The sequence below is a fragment of the Colobus angolensis genome, unplaced genomic scaffold (genome assembly GCF_000951035.1).
Source record: "Colobus angolensis palliatus isolate OR3802 unplaced genomic scaffold, Cang.pa_1.0 Scaffold80, whole genome shotgun sequence".
Lineage (NCBI taxonomy): Eukaryota > Metazoa > Chordata > Mammalia > Primates > Cercopithecidae > Colobus > Colobus angolensis.
This window is the reverse complement of record NW_012121821.1, coordinates 8,528,169-8,551,479: the sequence shown is the minus strand read 5'-3', so window position 1 is coordinate 8,551,479 and position 23,311 is coordinate 8,528,169. Positions and strand designations below refer to the sequence as shown.

General features: G+C 39.4%; 1 protein-coding gene across 1 annotated transcript in view; it reads right to left on the bottom strand.

Annotated features, from left to right (window-relative positions):
* TPH2 (tryptophan hydroxylase 2) overlaps nucleotides 1-23,311 on the bottom strand; it is a 95,800-nt gene that overhangs the window by 5,174 nt on the left and 67,315 nt on the right. Inside the window, exon 9 of the mRNA XM_011929346.1 lies at nucleotides 4,734-4,829. Coding sequence (XP_011784736.1) covers nucleotides 4,734-4,829 — 96 coding nt within the window. The remainder of the gene's footprint in view (nucleotides 1-4,733; nucleotides 4,830-23,311) is intronic.

The window sequence follows — 23,311 nt, the reverse complement described above, 5'->3', positions numbered from 1 at the left end:
TATGATAGTGCCTGCCCTGAGTTCATCAGTTTAAAATCTTCCTTCTTCCCAGACACCTGCTTTTGCATTAACAGTTATTATCTCAACTATTCTAGATGCAAACCCTGTGATCCTCACTATCTATATTAGGACTGGTTAAAGTTGAAAAAAAAAAAAAAAATACCTCAAGTGTGAAGTCAGGTTTGTGAATAGTTTGGGCCCTAGTTTCTGAATAAGAATTTGCAAACACCCTACACTCACACCACAATCATCTTTTCCCACATCAAAAGAACAACAAATACATACATATATGTATAAATGCATTATGTGTCTATATATTTTTGAGTCTCCCTCAAAGGCTTATCCTGCTAAACAAGCACAATGTGACATCTATATCCCCATTACCAAATTAGGCAATGATGCATTACACTTTTTTAAATTGGCAATTAGGCTACACCAATTTGAATAAGCTGCAGGGCCAAGGGAACAACCTCCATCTTCAAGCAATCGTTCCACAAAAACCAAAGACACAGTTTCCAGCTCCCAACACCCAGCATTTACTCTGTCATTACCAACAGCACTACCAACTTCATGAGAAGAAAGAGCAGGAGGAAGGGACTCGAAAGCCATCTGAACAAGGTAAATGTGTGAGAACTCAGGAGCAGCGAGTCCTTACTCTAGTCACACCACTGACCAAACAGATGACACCAGAGAACCTGCAAAGCCCTTGGGCCTCTTCTATATAGACTAGCAGTAATTCTGACCACCTCCCAGAGCTGCTGCAAGTGGTAATAAATACAAATTACTTGTATTAAATATAAAGCTATTCTGAGAATGCTGATTAATAGCTATATCAAGGCAACACTATAAATTTGCCATGCAAGATATCCTAAAACTAAAGCCAAAAAATCGCAAGTAACTCTGTTTAAACCATCAGCTTTTTCAAAACCCAAAGAGCAAAATAGATGTATTTATATGTAATATGTCAGCAACTACTATGGGGTGGATGTTAAGGCTACTTGCAAAAAAAAAACAAAAAAATCTAATCTCTGGCCTGAAAGATATAAATATCTAGACCTTACCCTCACTCATGAAAAAGTAGAAATTGCCTTTTGCTTTTGAGATGGGTTAAATTTTTGATATAAGACTCAGCCAATTCATTGACTAGCAATCATTTCCTCACCACCTAAAGTGAAAAAACTTTACTGTCACTTCTCTAAGAGAATTGGACTCAACAAAGATCCATATCATCACTTTCTTAGAATTTCCCTACTACATTCCAAGTTCTTGAAATCTTGGACCATCAATTTTGTGTTTGTTGAACAAAATAAATGAATAAGCAAGCAAATAATAAATCAAAAATGATAGACATATAGTTAGATCAACTCAGGATAAAGAGAAAAAGTGTGAAAGACACAAGTTAGACCGTGGGTAAAGCAATTATCCTACTTTCAAACTTTTCTTTAAAGTCAGTGTTCCAGGTGACTCAGCTCATTGTTAATTGTTCTCCACAGTGATGAAAGGTATGGAAAAGCCCCACCCAAATGCACTTTTTGGTATTCCTGTAAGTGCACCACAGAACAGATCATTAGAATAAAAGAGGGGCAGCCATTGCTATGGGGGAAAAGGTGGTGTTTATGGTTATAAGATTTATGCTAACTTTTACAAGCTTTTCCATATTTATTTTGTTTCCATCTTCAAAAAGAATAAGTTTCTATTGTCAAAAAAAAGAGGAAAAAATGAAAGTTATCTGAACTATAGATATACCACTTGGAAGTACTTGGATATACCACTTGGCCAGCTCTAAAGAGCAACATCCATGCCTCGGGAAAATTTAGCCCCTTATAGCACAAAGTGTAGAATGTGTTCTGTTTAAGAAGAGAAGGTGATTGTGGATACTTATGTAAAAGTTATAAAGATGACACCAAAACCTCCAGCAACTCCATCTAAAAAGTTATAAAGATGACACCAAAACTCTCCAGTAGCTGGGACTTACATTTGGGCTGCAGTTGGAGCAGCATAAAATATTTTACTGCAAAAGGTAACTGCACTCAAAACTGTAAGCTTGTTTACACAGGAATAATGATAATGTTATTAATAAAGTTATCCCTACATAGGTCCAGGACTATCATTTTTTCATTCAAATAAAGGTTAAAAGTTCTCAGAAGTGCTTTGAGAAGGCTCTGGGTACCTTCACAAGCAGGGCAAGGAGAATGTGGGGGAAGAGGTGCTAGGGAAAGCATCTTGTGTTACATATTCTCTGTGAAAAATCAGAAGATATTCCACATAGAAAGTATTTCTGAACTGTAAAAATGGTCCAATCATAGCAGTCATAGGGATGTTGAGGTATTGAAATTTGAGAATGGAAGAACGCTAATGATTGGAAGTAATGGACCAGAGCAAGAAGTACTCTGTGAACAATGCCCTTCTTGGTACGTATTTCTGGCTGATTTCCATTTCCAGATGATTCTGTCCACACTGGTAGGAACAAAAACAACAGATTCATCCTAATGCTGCCCACACATGCCTCATTAACCAGACCAGAAGGCCCTGTGGAAAGTCAGGGCCATGAGAGAGATCTGTTTCCTTTGTTTCTGGTGCAACTTATAAACCTTCTGAGGAGGATGTAAATAGACACAGCTCAAGAGCTACATCATTTTCTGACTCTATTATTCAGGGAAATCAAGAAACACTCTATAGAGTGTATGATCTTATGGGGATATGACATCACGCAGTTGCTGTGGGCTTTGCCCACTGCACTAAGATTAACACCAAATAGATTCTTTGTTGAGAATTTAGTTTTTAAAAAAATTACCACATTACATCAGGTCATCAAGTTTTTGTTAGGTTGAATATTACTATCCTGTATTCCAGTGAACCCCAGACAGTTCTTTCAATGGACCAGATTTCAACTAGAATCTTGAGGGTCCACACGTGGCCCTCCACGGACAGATCTGTATACCCCATCCTTTCCTTGTTTACCCTTTCCATCCCTCAAGAATCACCATGGACAGCAGGGCCCTTGACAGGAAGGCTTCTCAGGAATGGCCTAATATGAGCCAGGCACATTTCTTGCATTGTCACACTTTTTGTATCATGTGGTTGGTTGCTTATCTCTTGCACTAAAGTGTACTGTAAACTCTCCGATGGCAGGGATCCCAGGGAGTGCAGCCTAGTGGTTAGGAGCTCAGATCCTAGAGCCTAGACGGCTGGGATTTGAGCCCAGCTCAACACTTATTAACTGTGTGATCTTAGGCAAGTTCCCTAATGTCTTTATGCCTCAGTTTTCTCATCTGTGATAAAAATATCCCTTATCTCATTGGGTTCTTATGAGCATTACATGGGTTAATATGTCTAAAGCACCAGAAATATTGTCTATTTAAATGCTTGTTCTGGCTGTTATCATTATTTTCTTTTTTTTTTCTTTTTTTTTTTTTTTGAGACAGTCTCCTCTGTTCCCAGGCTGGAGTGCAGTGGCATGATCTTGGCTCACTGCAACCTCCGCCTCCTGGGTTCAAGTGATTCTCTTGCCTCAGCCTCCTGAGTAGCTGGGATTACAGGTACCCGCCATCATGCCTGGCTAATTGTTGCATTTTTGTAGAGGTGTAGTTTCACCGTGTTGGCCAGGGTGACCTTGAACTCCTGACCTCAGGTGATCTGCCCACCTCAGCCTCCCAAAGTGCTGAGATTACAAGCATGAGCCAATGCACCTGGCCTTTCTTCTTATTCTTCATCATTATTACTTGTCTTTTTATCCCCAGTGACTGCCATAGTACATGGCACTAGGTGTTCAACCAAATGTTTGAGGAATGAAGGAAGTCATCAAATAACCAGACTCAATAAAACTATAATTACTTTGCATCTCTCAATAATGCAAATGGCCAAAAAGTATCAATAACTATATACTTCCCATTTATATTACATAAGGATAATCAATGCTCAAAATAAAAACTCAAGAATGATCCACAATCCTGACCTTAGTCTGAATAGTCAAAGAAAGATTCAATTATTTTCAGTACCATTCTAGACTGTATATCACACTACATTTAAAATTCACCAAAACTTGCTATCCCCCCATGGTATAAATGGCAATTCTTAAATGGCAAGAATATTTAAATTATCAGAATATTCCAGGTCTCAACATTTCTGAAAAAAATGACCATTTTATTGTATTTTAAAACCAAAAAAAATCACATTCTTTAGGCATCATTACACATAATAGATACCTCTGTGATAATATACTTATTTGGTTTATTTCTCCAAATTGTTTATGTCCACACATGTTTTAATGCACATTAACTTTGAAGAAGCTGAAATAACATCAAACTCCCCTTTAGGAAGTAGATGCTGGGGAGTCCAAAGGAGCCAGGGAGGTGTTGGAAATCAGAGGAGCCAAGCCACGCTCACGAGTGAACTTCAATCGGTAGGATCACTGCTAGCTCACAGCCCACTTTTCAGCACTAAATTTAGGCCAGCCATTTGTTACCCAAGATTTGGGCATACATTTGTCTTGGCTGTTGATTTGTATACATGGCTGCTCATCCATTTGAGTCACACCACAAACCCAAAAAGGCATGACCCATTTTCAGAAGTGCAAAAAGTGAGGTCGGCACCCACATCCGAGGTGCCAAATCCTCTGTGTTAAATATTTATGGAGTATCTGTGAGTAGGAATGCTCAGACAAACAAATCAATATTTTCTCTGACCTTGAACCAGTTTGCATGGGAAGGGTATTTTCAGTCACAGCTTCATACCTTTAATTCTCCAATGGAGGAAAGGAGTCCTGCTCCATATGCCCGCAGTTGCCCTTCTTGCTTGCAAAGACCAAACTCGATTGTGAAGAAATAGCACTGAAAAAAAATGAACACATATCCAGTGAACTGGTCAATGAGTTATTTGATAGGATAAAATGGCACCTAAAACTAAATGCTGTGCTGTGCATAATTTCTTCAATATTATCAATTTAAATACATTTAAATCGAGAACATTTATTGAAATCTATTCTCTTGCTTAATATTCTCTCCCTAGGTTGAATGTATATGAAAAAAGTATTAACTACTAAGAGTCTTATGCTCCCTGAATTCAGAAGCCCTATGAGTCAAATTATATCCCCTGTAATCATTTTAAAAACAGAAAACACAGATACAGAAATGAATAAATATATCACAATGATATCTCCATAACAATATGCTATATATTTACCAAATTGTGTTTCAGTGACATAAATCAGTTTATGCAAATGTGGAAAAATAAGTTGGAATCCAGTAATCGCTAACTGCTTTTGGCAGTTTGTTTATCAATTCAACAAACATTTGTTGGTGCCAGTGCTTGGTAAAGAAACAAGAGAGCAACCAAGAAAGCAAGTACCTCTATATGACACCAAATTACCAAAACCACAATTTTAGTATAATTTTTTAGTAAAATCTTAAATGTATATCTATGTTTGCATGTGTATATGCATGTGTAGCTTTATATATGTATTTGTGTAGGTACATGCTCCTCGACTTACAATAGGTTTATATTTCAATAAACCCAGTAAGTTGAAAATAATATCCTAAGTTGAAAATGCATTTAATACATCTAACCTGCTAAACAGACTAGCTTAGCCTAGCCTACCTTAACAGTGCTCGGAACACTTACATTAGTCTACAGTTGAGCAAAATCATCCAACACAAAGCCTATTTCATAATAAAGTGTTGAAAACATCAAAATTCCAAATTTGAAGTATGGTTTCTACTGAATGCATGTCACTGTCACACCATCATGAAGTCAAAAAAACACTGTAAGTTGATCTAATATAAATTGGAAAGCAGTGGGGCGGTTGTTATACACACACACACACACACACACTTTCTTAGCCCAAGTTTTATCAGCATCAACTACTACAACTTCCTCAGGACATTAATATCTTAAATTGTTTCTGTTGGGTTTAGGAAATCAACCTAAACAGACAGAGGAATCTCTGCACAATGAGAAAAAAAAAATCTCGCAGTGCTATTGAGAGAGGCTGAACTCACACTATTTTTGTTCTGAAAGAAAAGTGAGATGCTGACAACAAGCAATAAAAATTCCATCAAATTAACACTGTCCTGCATTAGTGATGATAGAGCCCTGAAGGTGTTAAGAAAGAGAATTTAAACACTCCTGAAAAGGGGCAGAAAATAATAATTATTTCCAGCACATGGCAGTTTTCTCTATTTTTATTTGGAGGCTAAGATGTCCCTTGGTTCAGGAAGGTTATATATTTTTTTGATGTGAGGGTGATCTCTGAAGTTGAATTATCCAAAGCTCTGCAGCACTGGGCTGGACCCAAAGGACTGATCATTTCCAGGTCATGGAGCTTAACCTCCAGAAGTAAATTTTTTTTTCCTGATTTACCTTCCAAAGAGGCTAAAATTACAGCCCTAGGCCGGGCATGGTGGCTCACTCGTATAATCCCAGCACTTTGGGAGGCCGAAGCAATCAGATCACCTGAGGTCAGGAGTTCAAGACAAGCCTGGCCAATATGGTGAAACCCCGTCTCTACTAAAAATACAAAAATTAGCTGGGCATGGTGGTGTGCCTGTAAAAAGCCTTCAAGCATATCCTCCAAAATTTTTGCATAATTCTGGATGCAATTAAGGGAAGTAATCATACAGTCATAGCTCCTCAGGAGACTGAGGCAGGAGAATCACTTGAACCCGAGAGGCAGAAGTTGCAGTGAGCTGAGTTCGTGCCATTGCACTCCAGCCTGGGCAACAAGAGCGAAACTGCATCTCAAACATAAGATAAAATAACAGCCCTTCCTACCCTCTATCACAACCTACAGCACCTACCAGCACTCCTCCTTACTCTGTTCCACCTTTTCATTCTTTCTATGAACCACTTTTTGACATAGACCGCAATTTCTGTATGCATGATATGTGCTGCTTATCATCTATCCCCCCACACTAGACTATAGACTCCACAAAAGCAGGTATCTCTGTTCATTTAGGACCAGGTTTTCCAAAGTCAGCACTGTTGACATTTTAGGCTACCTAATTGTTGTGGGAGTCTGTCCTGTACATTTAGGATGTTTAGCAGCATCTCTGGCCTCTACTAACTAGGTGCCAGTGTCATCCCCACCCTCTTTGTAATAACCAAAAATGTCTGCAGACATTGGCAAATGTTCCCAGGAGAGCAACATCATCCTTGGTTGAGAACAACTGATCTAGACTAGTGTGTGAAAGATAACAAGAGCTCAATAAGCACTGGGTTAATAAATAAATGGTGAATGAATTAACGATCTCCAAGTTAAACTGGCATGTGGCAGAACGACCTGGAAGAAAGAAACACACAAAGGGATCCAAGTTCTAGTCTGAGTTCTGCTTCTAATTAACTATGTGACTCTGATCCCAGGGTTGTAGTTTTCCTGCTTGTGACATCAATCCATCCATTCGTTCATCTATTCTGTGACTTCCATCCCCCCATTCATTCACCTACTCTACAAATACTTCTTGAGCAACTATTACATGCCAGACTCTGCCCTAGATGCTAAGGATATGCAATGAACAAGGCAACAAAGTCTGTGATCCCATGAAGCATATACGCTACTGGGATGAGACAGGCAATAACAAAAACAAAAATCAATAGCCAGATAATGCCAGGTGGAATACATTTTTTATATATAACAAAACCATATAATATGTCAAATATTAAGCAGGGAATGTGACTATTTTAGAAAAAGGGTCAGAGATAGTTTCTGTGAAGGGGTAATGTTTAAGCTGCAAACAGCTTTAAAAGCAGCTTTTCATTAAGAAATTTAAAAGGCAGTTGTGCAAGGATATAGAGAAAATGATGTTCCTAGAAGAGAGGACAGCAAGGGTAAAGACCCTGAGGCAGGAATAGGTTTTTATTTCCAAGAGCAATGGGAAGTTGCTGGAGGGTTCTAGGCAGGTGAAAGATATGTACTAACTTAGCTTTCAAAAGGTCATGGAGGTACTGCATGGAAAATAGATTGTAGGGGAGCAACAGTGAGTGGAAACAGACCAGCTAGAAGGCAGTGGCACACAAGAGTGGTGAGTGAACAGGAATATGACTTGGGCTAAGGATGGCAGGGAGTTGGGAGAAGTAAATATCACAGAGCCCTTAGGAGAAGAACCAAGATTAAAAATGTAAATACATGTTGAAAAGCTAAAATACAGTCTTCAAGTATATCCTCCAAAAAATTTGCATAATTCTGGATGCAATTAAGGGAAGTAATCATACAGTCATAGAATACAGAACAAAGGCTTGGAAGTATCCTGGACATTCAGCTCCCTATTTTACCAAAAAGAAAATTCAAGTTGAGGAACATGAAGTGATTTACCCAGGAGCAGTCTAGACGGTGACATTTAAGAGATCTAGAGCTCAGGATTTTAAGGAGCTTGACATCAACATCTGTCACATTTTAAAGTTTCTAGATAAACAAATTAATAGATGCATAATTTTCCTTCACAACCAAATAATGGAGAAATGAAAGTCTAAAATGGAGGAAATCTAGAATGTCACAGTATCTTCTTAGTGTGCCTTTGGCTGATTTTCCTAATTTATATTGCACTTACAACACCTGACATGAAATCCTTGGAGACTTAACATTGAATATAGAAGAGCTTGTGGAAAAAATGTGCTGTCAAATTCAAAAGCATCCAAAATACACATTCAGAGCCAGCTACAGGAGCATTTGGGTCAGTCTATTAAGCACATGTTTAATTTTTTTATGCTAAATCAATGCATACATAATTCATGGTCACATTTGTGATCTAAACCAAAACACACTAAGAGAGCCTCTGAAAAAATCTGGTGTGCCATAGACACCGTCTTCACGTAGATTTAGCAAACCATTCTAGTTCAAGGTAGGAATTAAAAGGTAGGTCTGCACCAATTCAACTAAAGATTCAAAGCTAAATTTCTCACCCAGTGTGTCTTTGGTTAATGTGCTTCTAGAATCAGAGCAATCTCAGAGGAAAGAGCCCCTATGCTCTTCCTTCCCATCGCTCAGAATGCTCTCTGGCCCCAGACCTCATCTGGGAGTCCTTCCAGAAACTCTGGCCTTACATACTGCCATCTGCTCATTCCCTATTTACCTTTCCCTTTGGTTTCCTGCTGTCCTCAACCAAGGAAGGCCCCTAAATGCTGTTTCTGCAGCCCATTCTGTTTAGAGAATTAATCCTTTTGGTTTGAGACAGTTTTCTATTTGCAGCTCCATGTGTGGCTAACAGATAAAGAGAAATGGTAAGTTGCATCTGAAATTAGGTTATTAGCAAAATTTGAATCACAAACTTGCTTAGGATAATTTTTCTCTTTCTTTTTCTCTTTCTGTTTTCAATACTGGTGAAGACCTCAGAATGCATAGGGCATGATCACTAATCAGGAGGAGGGGACAACCACACACTGCTACAGTTTTAAATGTAAAGCCTACTTAGAGTTGCACTCAAAGACCCCTGAAGACCCTTCAGAAGTTGAGGATAACGAATTGCTTCATGAAAGTTTAAGAAAATATAATTTGGTTTCCTCAGAGAATTCTCCAGATGTGGCTCTATAATATATTCCTTAGAGATTTATCAAATGAATAATCCTACCTATTATCAAGAAAAAAAAATAAAAATACGCTGAGACTTGTAAGAATAACTGTAAAAGAAAATTGCAGATTCTTGGCGACTAATGTCTTTTAAACAGAAACAAATAATAACACTAAGACCAACACCTCCCAAATCGAAGGGTACCTTTCATCAAAGCTGGTGCTCATGAATTCCAAATTTTACATGCCATTAATGACATGTAATTATTTATAAATATTTTATTTGGATATAATTACATATAATCATTAACTAAAAAACAAAACAGAAATGATAGCTCAGACCTCTTTTACAGAATAATGGCAGAGGCATTTACATACATACAGTCATTAAGCAGAAGAAAGTCTGAGTGACTATCTGAAATCCAAACACGCTGTGGACCCGAGCTGCAGTGAGTGCGCTTAGGAAAATGAGATAGGTCGCCCAATGCTGCCATCTTCAGATCACTACTGGTAGTATACCATTCTCGCAGCAGTTCCGGCCTAGCCAAATGGGCAGTGGCAAAAGCTTGAAGGGACCAAGTCCGCAGACACAGAATCACACCAATAAAATATGTAATGGTGTCACCTGGTGATTTATAGAAGCACTCTATGCAAAACCCTTGTTATGTTTGGCATTAGGCACCTGAAGTTCTTGCTAAGGTCACAATTAAAGAGATGTATGACTTTGTCAAGGAACACTTGATGGGAAAGAAATTTACTGTTCCCATTTCCCTACTGAAGGGCCCTTTTGCCTCCCTCCTCTCACTCTCTCTGCATCCCTCCTTGAAATAATTACATAGCCTCTTCCTAAGGGTCCTTGAATATTCACATACTAGATTTAAATGATACATATAAACTTCTAGGAGGAAGCCCGAGTTGCCTACTTCTTTCACTTTCTCCAGGAAATTGGCTTACACACGTCATTTAAGAAATAAATTCCTGAGTAAGCAAGGAAGTGACTGAGTGATATATTTTCTCTATCGCCTTCCCTAAAAATTTGATCTTGCATATTGGTAGCATATATTTTAAAATAATCACATACATCATTCTACATCTAGAATTCCATTATCTATATATCTAGCACATAGGCAGGAAGCAAGAAGTTATCAAAGAGAACTTAAAAGGACCCTTTTAAGATGGATTTGAGATTGGTTTGAGATACGCCAAACATAACAAAAAGTTATACGCTAAATTTGGTGTACTTCACTTATAAGATAATCCCTCAGGTCCTCAGACCCAAGTTATCCTTATCTTGTACACAGTTCTAACAAAGTTTATTTACGTAGCTTCCAAACCGACACCATCACTTGGGAGGGGAACAAGAAAAATATGTGTAAAAAGCAGCCCAACCCAAAAAGATCAGCAATACAATATTGGGTGTTTGAGTAAATAAATGCTCCATATTGATATTATCACTAAGGAACAGAATTCATCAATTATACAGGAATAACAAAATAACAGGAAAACTTAGCCAGAAGAAGACTTCCTCATTTAATAAAGTGTTCTCACATATGTTACCTTACTGCCCATAGTGAAGTATATAGAGCACTTATTATTTCCATTTTACAGATGGGAATACTGAGACTCAAAGTTCAAGTGGTTTGCCCAGTTCCAAAACTAGTGGTTGCCAAAGCTAGGAATCACACACAAGTTTCCCGACTACAAATCCAGCATTCTTTTCTTATCAGTAACTGCACTTATGGATACAGGGCCACTGTCAGCCAGTCACACTGGCACAGCCATTCCTGTTGTTGAAATACTGAAATATTTCCAGGATGAGTGTAAATAGCTATCACCTTATGCTCCCCATGACCCCAGCCACTGACACTGCCCCATCCCTTTCTAGATTTCATGCCCCGCACCCTCCCCCCCACTGTCACTTCTTCATGATCTAGCAAATAAAGGCTCAATGTCTATAAAGCTGGGAATTCCAGGATTCTGATTGGATGCTAGTCTAGCAAGCATCTGTGCTATTACGGGACCACGTCATAACAAAAAGATAAATCTCAGAAAAGAAGAATATCACTCAAAGATGTTCTAACATCAGCGGCTGTAGCTTTGGTAAGTGCAAATAAAAACACATAAAAGGGCTCTGTGGCTCACAGCCTTTCTTTCAGTGTTTTTGCTAACATTTTTCCATCTAGTTTTTGAGACAACTAGCATGTCAATGTACACACTTACAAAGTTGTTGAACGGTAAAGGACCCTCAAGGTCCGCTCACACTTACCCCTTTACCACCTACCCCAGCTACTAGAGTTGAAATTTTGCTATATCAAAATGTCAGTTTACAAGCAGCAAGTGTTTTCCCACCTTTAACCAAGATTCCTTAATCTTGATTAAATTGCAAATGACAATAGTACTGAAATAAGAATGAGGCTTGATAGCTAAACAGGAAGCTTTGGAATAGAAGTTTTAAGGTGACAACAATCAACATCAGAAATCAGAAGTGAAAACAGAGTCCGCATTGCTTAAACTATGGAGGTCCCACTGCCTCTGAAATATCTATCCCAACATCATTCATTCAAACCTCCCACCAGACATCAATTTTTGTTGTTTCTTCAATCATTTAAACTCCAAATACTCCTAAGAGTCACACATAAAGCCAAATCACACTAAGGCATCAATGACTATACCAATGCTTTGTTTTGCAGAGCAAGAATTCTTGAGTTAAAATTTTTTCTGTGCTGGGCATGGTGGCTCACGCCTATAATCCCAGCACTTTGGGAGACCAAGGCAGGTGGATCACCTGAGGTCAGAAGTTTGAAACCAGCCTGGCCAACATGGCGAAACCCCATCTCTCCTGAAAATACAAAAATTAGCTAGACATGGGGATGGGTACCTGTAATTCCAGCTACTCGGGAGGCTGAGGCAGGAGAATCACTTGAAACAGGGAGGCGGAGGTTGCAGTGAGCCGAGGTCACTCCACTGCACTCCAGCCTGGGTGAGGGAGTGGGACTCCTCAAAAAAAAAAAAAAAAAAAAAAATTCTGGGACTAGGCTTCAAGAGATAGCAGAAAACAGGTTTTTGCATGCTTTATTACTTTGCCCTGGGCTAGTCCTAGGTAAATGAAGACTGTAAAATGCTAGAAACTTCAAGATGGAAGATGTTAGGGCTGGTCCAGAGTTCTAGTCCTCACTAACCTGGTTCTGTGCAATCCTGGGGCTGCAGCTGCTCTGTAATCACAAGCCACCCGTGTCACATCTTGAAGTCTCCCTTTGGCAATAGGAAGCCACTAATCAAGCATTCACAGATTTGGGATGTGGTCATTATATAGATTCCAAGTACCACTGGTCCATATGCCTTTTGTGACTACAGCTACACCTAGATTTCTATTCTCATATTTTACCATATACTCTCTTTGAGCCTCTCAATGAAACCCACCATTTCACTGCTGTTGAAAAGGTGAAGACCCCTCAGAGTCCCCTCCCACTCTCACCCCTTTACCACCTACCCCAGCTAGAGTGTAAAAAATGTTCGAAACTTAGAGCTGGAAGACATTAGGGCTGGACCATAGCAATCAGTAGGTCACAACTTCATGAAACCACATTTTTTAAATTAAATGTACTAAATTCTGCTGTGCTACGCTCTAGCTGAGATGACAAAAGTAGCTAAAGAGATGGTCTCTCTGCTCAAGAAAGGCACAATATGGATACAGAGGGACTAATGATAATAATAAAAATCTCTCCTGTTTTTACTTCTACCACAAACATTTCATTCTATCTTGAAATCATCGTTGCTTATCTGTCTCAGGATGTGAAGAATATGAAGCTTGTGCAGAATTTTGAAGGAGAAATGGGATCTTAGAAGGATTGCAAGTAGAGAAGTTATTGGAAAAAGTAAATGGTCTAGGACACTGGCCTGAGGTATTGGGAGGGGTGGGGGTGATTTCAGGGAACCCAAAAGGCACGTCATAGGAAGGTGGAGGTCAGTCAAATTACAGAATGTACCAGATCACAGGCTCCCCTGAGACCAGCAGAGACGGCCTCTTTTACCAGTGATTCTCCTCAAAGCACGAGAGGAAAAAACAAGTGGAGAAAAGAGAAGAGTTGGAATTTGAGAAACATCTTGTCAGCTAGAAAAAGATGACCCTGAATTGTGAAAACAGCATACATTGTCTTAGGTTAAGAACAGTCATCGAATGAATTAAAATGTAAAAACCTAAGCTCTGAGGAAGCATTACAGCAAACCTTGTGGAAAATTGATCATCAAATATAAGAGGGACATCCGTAGGAAGGAAAAAAAAAAGCGTCAGCAGAAAACAACTTTTATTGAAGAATACGTCGACATAGGCAATTTTCAGCAGCGCTGTTTTAGTCTGAATTTTTCTGTGTGTTTCTTAACTATTGTTTCCTATATCTATTGGGTTGCTTTCAAGAATAAATGGATGATTGTGTTTAACTGTTCTCTGGCCATTTCAGTTTTACTGCCCCTTCCTCAGCTTATCCAGGAGCATTTTCAACTGCAAAGAAGGCCACCTGACTTATTATTTAACACTAGTTCCTATACCAGCCTTTAATGATATTTTCTAAAATAAAAAAAAAGAAGAAAGAAATATACCCCAATCTCTTCCTTTCACTTAAGGACTAACAGGAATGTCATGCATTCATTTGACATTGGTGCCACCCAAGCAGTTGGCCCACACTTAAAACTCTGGCAAGACCCATCTAAGATACTCCCATCTTCAAGACTCAACGGTAGGTCATGACAACCATGTGGTAGCCCAGTGACAACCTTTCATTGTGTCACTGCTGTAGAGTAAAAATCCAAACTTCTTTAGGTGGCAGAAAAGGCCCTCCATGGTCTAGCCACCGCTTTCTCTCAACCTTCATTGCTCAACCCTCTTCCTCCCAATTGTCCACCCCATGGGGAACTAGTGGCAATTGCACAGACTGATCCTGCTCTCTGCAGATTCTGCCTGGGCCTTTGCACACTGTGTTCTCTCTGCTTGGAATGCTCTTGTCATTGCCCAGCCCCTTTGTCTTATTCGTGTCCATCTGGCTGGTTAGCTGGCCCTCTTCCTATTCCCAAGGTAGCCCATATGAATCCACAAAGAAACTGCCAGTCTTCCTGCCTGTCCTCTCCACCAGACCCTGAGCTTCCTGGAATCAGGAACAGGGTCTGACTTTTGTTGTTGTTGTTGTTGTTGTTGTTGTTGTTGAATTCCTGCTCTCTATCATCCTGCCTGACATGCAGAAGGTACTCAGCAAATAGTCAAGGTAGGAAGAGAGAAAAAGAGGGAGGGAGGAAATAGATAAGCAAGAAGATTTGCCCTGCAGGGCATGCCAACAGAGCCAATGCCAGCCTTCTAAGTGAGTCATTACTAACCTCAGTCAATTTTCCAGTATTACAGATGGTAAAAGTCTACAGTAGCCATCAAAGTGGTTTTCACTTATAGGTTTAGAAATAGATCTGCTCTTTGACCTCTCTGTCTACTCCCTTTAAACAATAGCCAGTGGTCCCCAAGTTAGTGAGGAAGGATGAAACCAGCCTCCTTGCCACAGTCAGGCCCTAAGACACCACAGGCCTTTTGAAGCATGGATGAATGTTGGTTGACAGGTAGCTCCTACAGAAGATAGGCAGCAGTTTTGTGGTTAAGTGGTTTCTGGTCTCCTTCATTACAAGCAGCAACTCTGAAGACCCATTGATTCTGACATCTGGATTCTCATCCAAAAATGTCAGGGGGAAAGTTTTTCAGTTTGCTGCTTTTGAAGGTTGTAGCCAACTGGAGACTAGCCAGGGAAAATGCTAGGGAATGGAGGAGTTTGTAATAGATCCAGGCTCCAAAGTGCCTCACAGCCCAACCTGCTTAGAATTAGCAGCTATGAGGAATTTCTATCAGCATCACTGCCCAGACCTTCATTTAGCAAATGATGAAACACAAGATCAGACAGATGCTACTTTTTCTTGGAGATGAATCTGTGAGATGTCCATCCATCCAATTCTGTTTTTTACAAAATTCAATGTCTCTTTAAAAATGGGTTTTACGAATACAAACAGGCTTCTTTTATTCCTTCTGGACCTGCAGGTATTTTGAGTTTCACGAATCAAAAGCTAGTTTTATATTCAGCAGTCTCACTCATCGAACCTTAGAAATAGTACATGAGCCTCAGTGTAACATCTCCATAACAAAACAATTGACAGAATTTGGCTCTTCTTTTAAAGCAAATCCATCTTTTCCCAAATGACCCTTTGTTGAACTTACATAACTAGCTACCTTGAAATAGCTAAACTTCACTGTGAGGACACGGACACACACACACACACTCACAGGTACATATCATTTTCATATCAGGTTCATGGATCAGCATTCCATTTATATATGTGCTTCATCTACTTTGCACAGAAGACCTGCTTAAGCAAATTCTATAGCTCTGGCAGTGCCCAGGAACTGACTTTTATAATCTAAGCAATTCTGAGCTCCTTGAAAAAGAAAACTGATGAGCGCATTCTCAGCCATTCATCCTTTGGCATGCCCTAAAATGTTCTGCATCAAATCACACATTCTCCCCAGATGTGGTGATTTTAAAGGTCAGCTCTCGAATGCTACTATGAAAAATGAGGTTTTTACTGTCTCCCACGTGAGCTGTGGGTAGTCACCACTGCCTTTTAGAGGGTCATTTTATTTTCATTCCTGCATTACTAAAAGCAACACCCTCCTAGACATTAGGTCTAAGGAGCTTGCACTTTCTCCCCTATTTCTTTCCACGCAAGACAGAGAATCCTGGAAGATGATTTTATGTCTGAAAACTGACGAGAAAGGTATGTTTGGCAGAGAGAGTCATTCTTGACACTCCATTGCACTGAGCAGTCTTCTATTTTAAGTTTTTATTAATGAAGTCATGTTTCTTTTCTAGTCACTAACCATCACCACTAGCATCATCATCTCTCATACTCAGAGCTGACACCAAGCATCTATATGTGTAAATGGGGCTGAAAAGATACACCTGTGAACTGGGGTCCCTGTCACATTGAGGGTCTTTTGGTAATTGAACCTCTAGAAGGCATTTAAGCTCAGTTGAGCTCACCTCTCTCTAATAATAATCACTGCCAGTTACTGAAGCCTGCACTCCACCAGACACAGTGTTAAGCACTTTACATCATATTCACAACAACCCTGAGAGGCAGACACTATGAAAGTAATGTAATGTGGTAGTTTGAGCATTGACTTTGGATTGAGAGACCAAGGTTCAAGGGCATGCTTTGCCATTTACTTGACCTTGGAGATGTTATCTAACCATTCTGAGTTTTAGGTTCCCTGTGTGTAAAATGGATAAAATAAAATACTACTACTTATTGACGTTATATTATTTCCCAGTGCTAAATCCTCCATTTCACAGATGGGGAAACTGAGATGTAGCTTGAGTAACTTCTGCAAATTTAAGGGCAATAGAAGTGGATTGGAATCAAGTGTGCCTAACCCCCAAAGACTATGCTGTTTTTTACCATACCACACTATCCTCCTTCTGTCCCCAGAGTGACTGAACATTATAGACCCCCAGAATTGATGTTTACATCGTGTTCTTGATAGATGAGCTTGGTGTATGCCAGAAAAGACAGGGGTCTGTCTAGCTTTCCTGCAGCCATTCTGCCATGTCCTGCCCTGGGGTAGGTGCCTTCATTTCCTTTGTGACTCCTGGATCTCCTAAGAAACACAACACAGGCCTGTTGAAAGTCAGTGAGGAACACACACTATAAATAAGGCACAAAAGGAAGACTAGTCCTCTTAGTCTCACCATTTGGAAATGGTGCTCCAATTAGCACTGTTCATGAGAGCTGAGATTACAATCAATGAGGCTAGTTTAGAAATATAATAAGTTGTGTCTCTATTAAAAAGCCATATTTCAAAGCACAAAACAAAATACTATGTAATATTACTTTACAGCATTCTACTTATGTTTGCATTATTTGATGGACACAAAATTAATTTGGTAAAGGATAGTGAAAATTCATGAGACAATAAAGGATGATGACTTGAAATATTTCTGGTGTCTCATGACAAGTTATTTTGCCAACTTACTCTCTGGCTCTGGCTACCAAGAGAGCTGGTAGCCAGAATGACAATCCCAAGCTTAGAATGACAATCCCAAGCTTAGAATGACAATCCCTCTCTTCTCTTTCCCTTCCCCTAATCAATCAGTAGAGGCAGGACAGACAGGTGATTGAAGATGAAGTTCCACTTCCCAGTGGAGGATCATGAACCCAATTAAAGGGGACAACAGCAACTCAACTCTGACCAATTGGTCACTGGTATAAAGCAATCTGACTGCCAGAGAAGCTGGTTTTCTTTTTGTTTTTGTTTTTGAGAGAAGCTAAGAATCTGGGTGTCATGTGATATACTCTGATGTGTAAATATAAGCAATTTTTTACACCGTAAGCAAGATGCAGGCATACACACACACACACACACACACACACACACACACTCCTTAGATATTAACCAGACCAGAAGATGCTGCTTTGTAATCCCTTTTTTAGAGGATTGCATGATTTAAACACCCTGAAATCCACTTTGTAGCAATAAATTGCCTCTCCAGGACAATGAACAAGGGCCTCTGCTGCCTCGTCTGGTCACAACTTACCCTAACACCCTGAACTCCTGAGAAGTGGTTTGCTAGACTGGACCAGGACTCGGAAAACATGTCTCAGCCCCTGCCATTATTCTGCATTATGGTCTTACACACAACATTTAACTTGTCTGAACTTCCCTTTATTCACCTATAAAGTGGGGATTCCTTTCCTCACCAAAATTGTGTTAAGCACCAATTGTGTGTGCAGCATCATGTGAATGAATACCAGGACTGTGTTAAGGGATAATATGAGTCCTGCCTCCCTTGAAGTGCCATTGTGAGACTCACATGAATGAACACATGTCAGATGCTAAATAAATGTAAGAACTATAACCCAGTTGAAGATTCCCTGCTCTGGGACAATAAGGAACAACGTTATCTGTGTGGCTGACTCGTCCCATCTCAGGGTTCTGATTCTGCAAAGAAATTACATTCTGATTAGGCAAGCATGGGCTTAATTATAGGTCAACAGTTTCTGAATCTCAATCTAAGGAGTTTTCCAATGTAGAGATAACCCATTAGATGCAAACGTTTCCTGAAGTATTAACATCTATTCTATCAGTAAGCATATGTAACAGCAAATTAAACTTTACCAGTTTGACTGCTGAGAGAAGCCTCCCCTCAGGAAGCCCCCTTTGATCAGCCATCTTGCTCCCTGAACCTGATGTGAGTGCCCTCCTTCTTCTATCTTTGCCTTCACAAGCTATAAAGTCCCTGTTCACTTATCTATATCCCTCGGTAGACTGTAAGCTCCCAAAAAGTAGGACTAGCTGTTTAACAGTTGAATTCCTCAGTCCTGGCACAGAGTAGTTGCTCAGTAAATATTACTTAATGAATAAATGAATGGGCCATAACTGATTCTATCAGTGCTGTGGAAAATATATTTAATAGGAATACAATAAGAGTATGCCTTTGCTAGAACACCTTTGCAAAGAAGCAAAATCCAATGCCCTTACCTTGCCTATTATAGCCGTGCCTTTTTTCTTGGAAGAACTAAGACTCCTTAATTAGATTTGAAAGAGGAAAAAGTGAACAGCCAAAAAAACGTTTTTGTGAGAGCTGAACAATTATGTGTTTCTAAAGCATGTCATTTTAAGGTACATCCCCTTGTTTTATTACAGAGAACTTTTAAACCTTGCTAGTTAGACACCAACATAGGACCCCTGTGTATAAACATGAAGACATATCCAAAACGCATCAAAACTAGAGCAAACAACATCTTTTGGAACTCTTCCAATGGTTTCTTTGCATACTTGTATGTTAATGAAGCCATCTTACAGCCAAACTGCAAACACCTGGCTGGAGTTCTCAGCAGCTTGAACTCATAAGGAGGAGCAGCCAAGATTTGAAACCCCAAATTTATTGCTTTATTTAGTTATTCAGGGAGGGCTGCATGTATTTATGAACAGCATCACTCCTAATCTGCTTAAGAAGTTTATTCAGGAATTCATCTTTCACAGGCCCTCACTGGCACAAACAATATTTTCTCATTTGTTTTCCCCAAGCTGCTCCCTGTGACTTGCCTTTCTCTATGCTATTAACTCAGGGGAAGCCTCCTCCATCTCCAAGGAGAAGCTCGACATCTCTTAGGGGAGGCCTTACCTCTACTATTTATGGTTAAAACACTTTACATTGCAAAGTAGCATGCTATCTCCATCTAAAACCATTCTGTAATATAAACTGCACAGTCTGCACTTCAGAAGGGAAAATGTGAGTTGCCAAAAGTTAGAGGATTACCCAAGGTCACAGGAGAAAGTAAGAAACTCTCCAGGGGCCTTTCCTGGACATGAGTGCTTTCTGATATGGCCACCTAGAAGTCTGAGAGTACACTCATGTGAAACATGCTAGCTGGCATTTTTTGAACACTTAGCACTGTGCTAAGCAGCTTCGCAATGCATTATCTCGTCAATTTTCACAACAGCTCTACAAGATTGGATAGTATCATTAGCCTCATTTTAAAGATGACAAAACTGGGGCACAGAGAGGTTAAGTAACTTGTCCAAGGTTACTGACAAAGATCTTCATCTTAACCAAACTCTAATCAGGTTCCTCTGAGCCATTTTTCCAGTGACACTTTGACTTTGGTGCTTCTGTGCTCATGTCTACATTGTCCAATGTTAGCAAGAATCCTGCTAAATTGTTTAATTTAGCCAGAATCCCTCACCCTTGACATCTGATCGCCCTCAATATCTGATTGGAATCACCCTTGATATTTGATCATCCTCAGAATCTGATCAGATTCCTCATCCTCTACCTTTCCCCAGATGATGTCTGAATCATCCTGGCCTGCCTTCCACAAGAGTCCAGTTAGGTCAGTTTAGCCAGAATTCTCCCTTGCCCCTGAGGTTTCCTCTTAGTAACTCTCCGTGCACTGACCACCACCTCCACAACCCTGTTCCTTGGCTATAAAGTCTCACTTTTCTTGGTTGTATCAGGATTTGAGCCTAATCTCCCTCCCTTACTGCAAAACTCGATCGCAATGGTTTCTGCACCTATCCTGATAGTCCTGCTAAAGTCTTCCTTACCATTCTTTAACAAGTGTTATGAATAATCTTCTCTTTAACCTCATCCAGCCAGTAAGTGACAGAACCTGGGTATAAACCCAGGTAAGTTAACCCCAAAACCTGCACTCTGAATTACCCACTATACTATACTGCCTCACTAGCAGGTCCCTATAGTGCACAGCTCTGGAAAACTGCATAGTGTCATATACAGTAGAGTTCACTCTATTTTGTGGATTCCAGTTTCCCTTTTACACCCTACCAGTTTGAGTGTCTGGGACCAAGTGCAGTGGGAGAGCTTTAGAATACTTTTGCTACTGGCAGATGTATATTTATGATCTAAACTCAAAATTAGAACAATGAAAGGGGCAAGTATTGATTAGACTGGATGAAAATAGCTCTCACTAATGGGGACAGAACTAAAGGAAAATTTGAAGATTGAGGAAATATGTGTGGAAAACAATTATTTAATTAAAAAGCAGTATCTGCTCAACTTTTTCTCAGAACAAAGAAGAAAAAGCAAACAAAACTCATTAGTCACAGATAATGTTCACTAAAACACTTTGCCACTTAGTTGAGTGGAAGTCACAAACCCCGTATTTCTAGAATATACCCAATTTATTCTTTCCTCTGTAGATATAAAAGATAAAGAGTCTCCTGACAGCACAAGTGTTTGATAAATGGATGCACACCTCCATGCTCCTTTTTCCAATGACAGAATTTCCATTTACTAAGTTCTTATTTGACTTGGCAAAATGACTTTTCAGAAAAACTAGAAGACTATATGCCAAAATGTTAAGAGTGTTTATTGCTGCTGTGATAGTGTAAGTGATCTTTATTTTCCCTCCTTATCTATGTTTTAAAATTTTCTACAATAAATATACATTACCTTTTTAATAAGAAAGAGGAAAAAAAGTTTTTGTAAAGACTTTAAAGCCCCCTCAGTAAAGAAGTCTCTGAGTCACCCTGCATCAGCCTCCTCTTTGTGGCTGAAGAGATGATTTTTTATGGACATTCTAAAGGACAGACTTTCAGATCCTGAAAAAAATGATGAGCACCCCCCTCACAAGGTGATTCATTCCTCCCAAACCTAACAGCATTTCTTACTTACCCCTAGTCTGGATTTAAGCCCTCAAATGACAGCATTTCCTTTTTCTAGGAGACATTTCCCCAGTGTGAAATTCACCCATCAGAAATAGTCCAGAAATGCCCATCCTTACTAAAGTGACAAGCCTATAAAACTCTAAGCAAATTGCAATATTTCTAAGAAGAGAGCAAAGAGATTTCTAATCACTGTGTGTTCATCTCATGTCATGTTTCTTATTGTGATACCATTCATTGTGGTGGCTCATAATGTACAGTAATACATTTTACATCTACTAAATGTATTCTGGGTTTTTATATCACAGTTCAGAAGAATAGCTTTAGAAATCCTTTTGACTCCTTTATTTGAAAACTACATTTGTGGAATGGGGTAATTAAATCCCTATAGTTTGATATAACATTACCTCTGCTATTCTAGCTCATAAAAAAATCCCAACCATCTTCTTTCTGCTTTTGCTAGAAATGGAATTACACCACAGATATTTTTGTTAATACAAGTCTAAGATTTTGAGAGCCTACTCCATTGTAGTTAAACTAGAAAACTCTTTCTTTTGTACATCTTTATGGAAACTGAAATGACTGCAGAAATCTTCTGTGCTTGATGAATGTATTCTAGCTTACTTTGAGAAGAAAAAGTAAGAAGGCCTCAATGTCAGGACTTTCGAATTATGGGAAGAACTAGAGAATTGGGGGACTTAAAGAGACTTTAAAATTATATATCCAATAACACACCTCCTTTGATGCAGTTAGAATTTTTTAGGTAATGGTGAGAAGAAGTATTTCCAGACCTGGGTATGATGTAGATAATGTCATACGTACATCACTAAAGTATGCCATCTCCTTTACTCCTTATTCAACACTGGGCGGTAGAAGAATATCTTCATTTGAAAGATGACATATAATTTGTTGCTTTGTGCCTAAGCTGAGCACAAGGTTAGGAATTAACAAATCTAACACTTAAACCCAGCTGGGCTAACTTCAAGTTCAGATTCTTTTCACCACATTGCACCACACCACATACTGCACATCAAACATCCCTAATAGTATCTTCATCGAGCTCGGATGAGTGCTGAGAGATCCCAGCTGTTGACCATGGTGTTTCTTCACAGACAAAATGAAGTGTGTGCAGAGAATGGTGGGTTCAGCACCCAACTCAGCACATGAACAGAGAATAAAGAGTTACCAAGGTAGTCCTATCTTTATGAGTTTCCAAATATCTAAAATAGGATTGTGTTTTTTGTTTCTCATCTGCAGTTATATGATGGCTCTCTGAGAGCCCTAGCATACAGTTCTAAATAACAAAGAAAGACTTGAGTTGCAAAAATATATAACTATTCCAGATTGCAAATGTATTTGTTTCTGAACATAGTGGGCAATGCAGAGCTCCTGTTTGTTTTTCCAATTCTAGATGACTGTGGTGTTCTCATCACAATATAAATAGATTGCAAACACCTCCTAATGGCAACAACAAATATAATAAGGGAAACATGCACATATGAGTAGAACAAAACAGCCTGGGCTACAATATCAAAGTTCTCAGGAGAGAATTAGTCAGCAGGAAGTGTGGTAGAGCACCCAGGTAGAAAAAGACCAAGAAAAGGTCG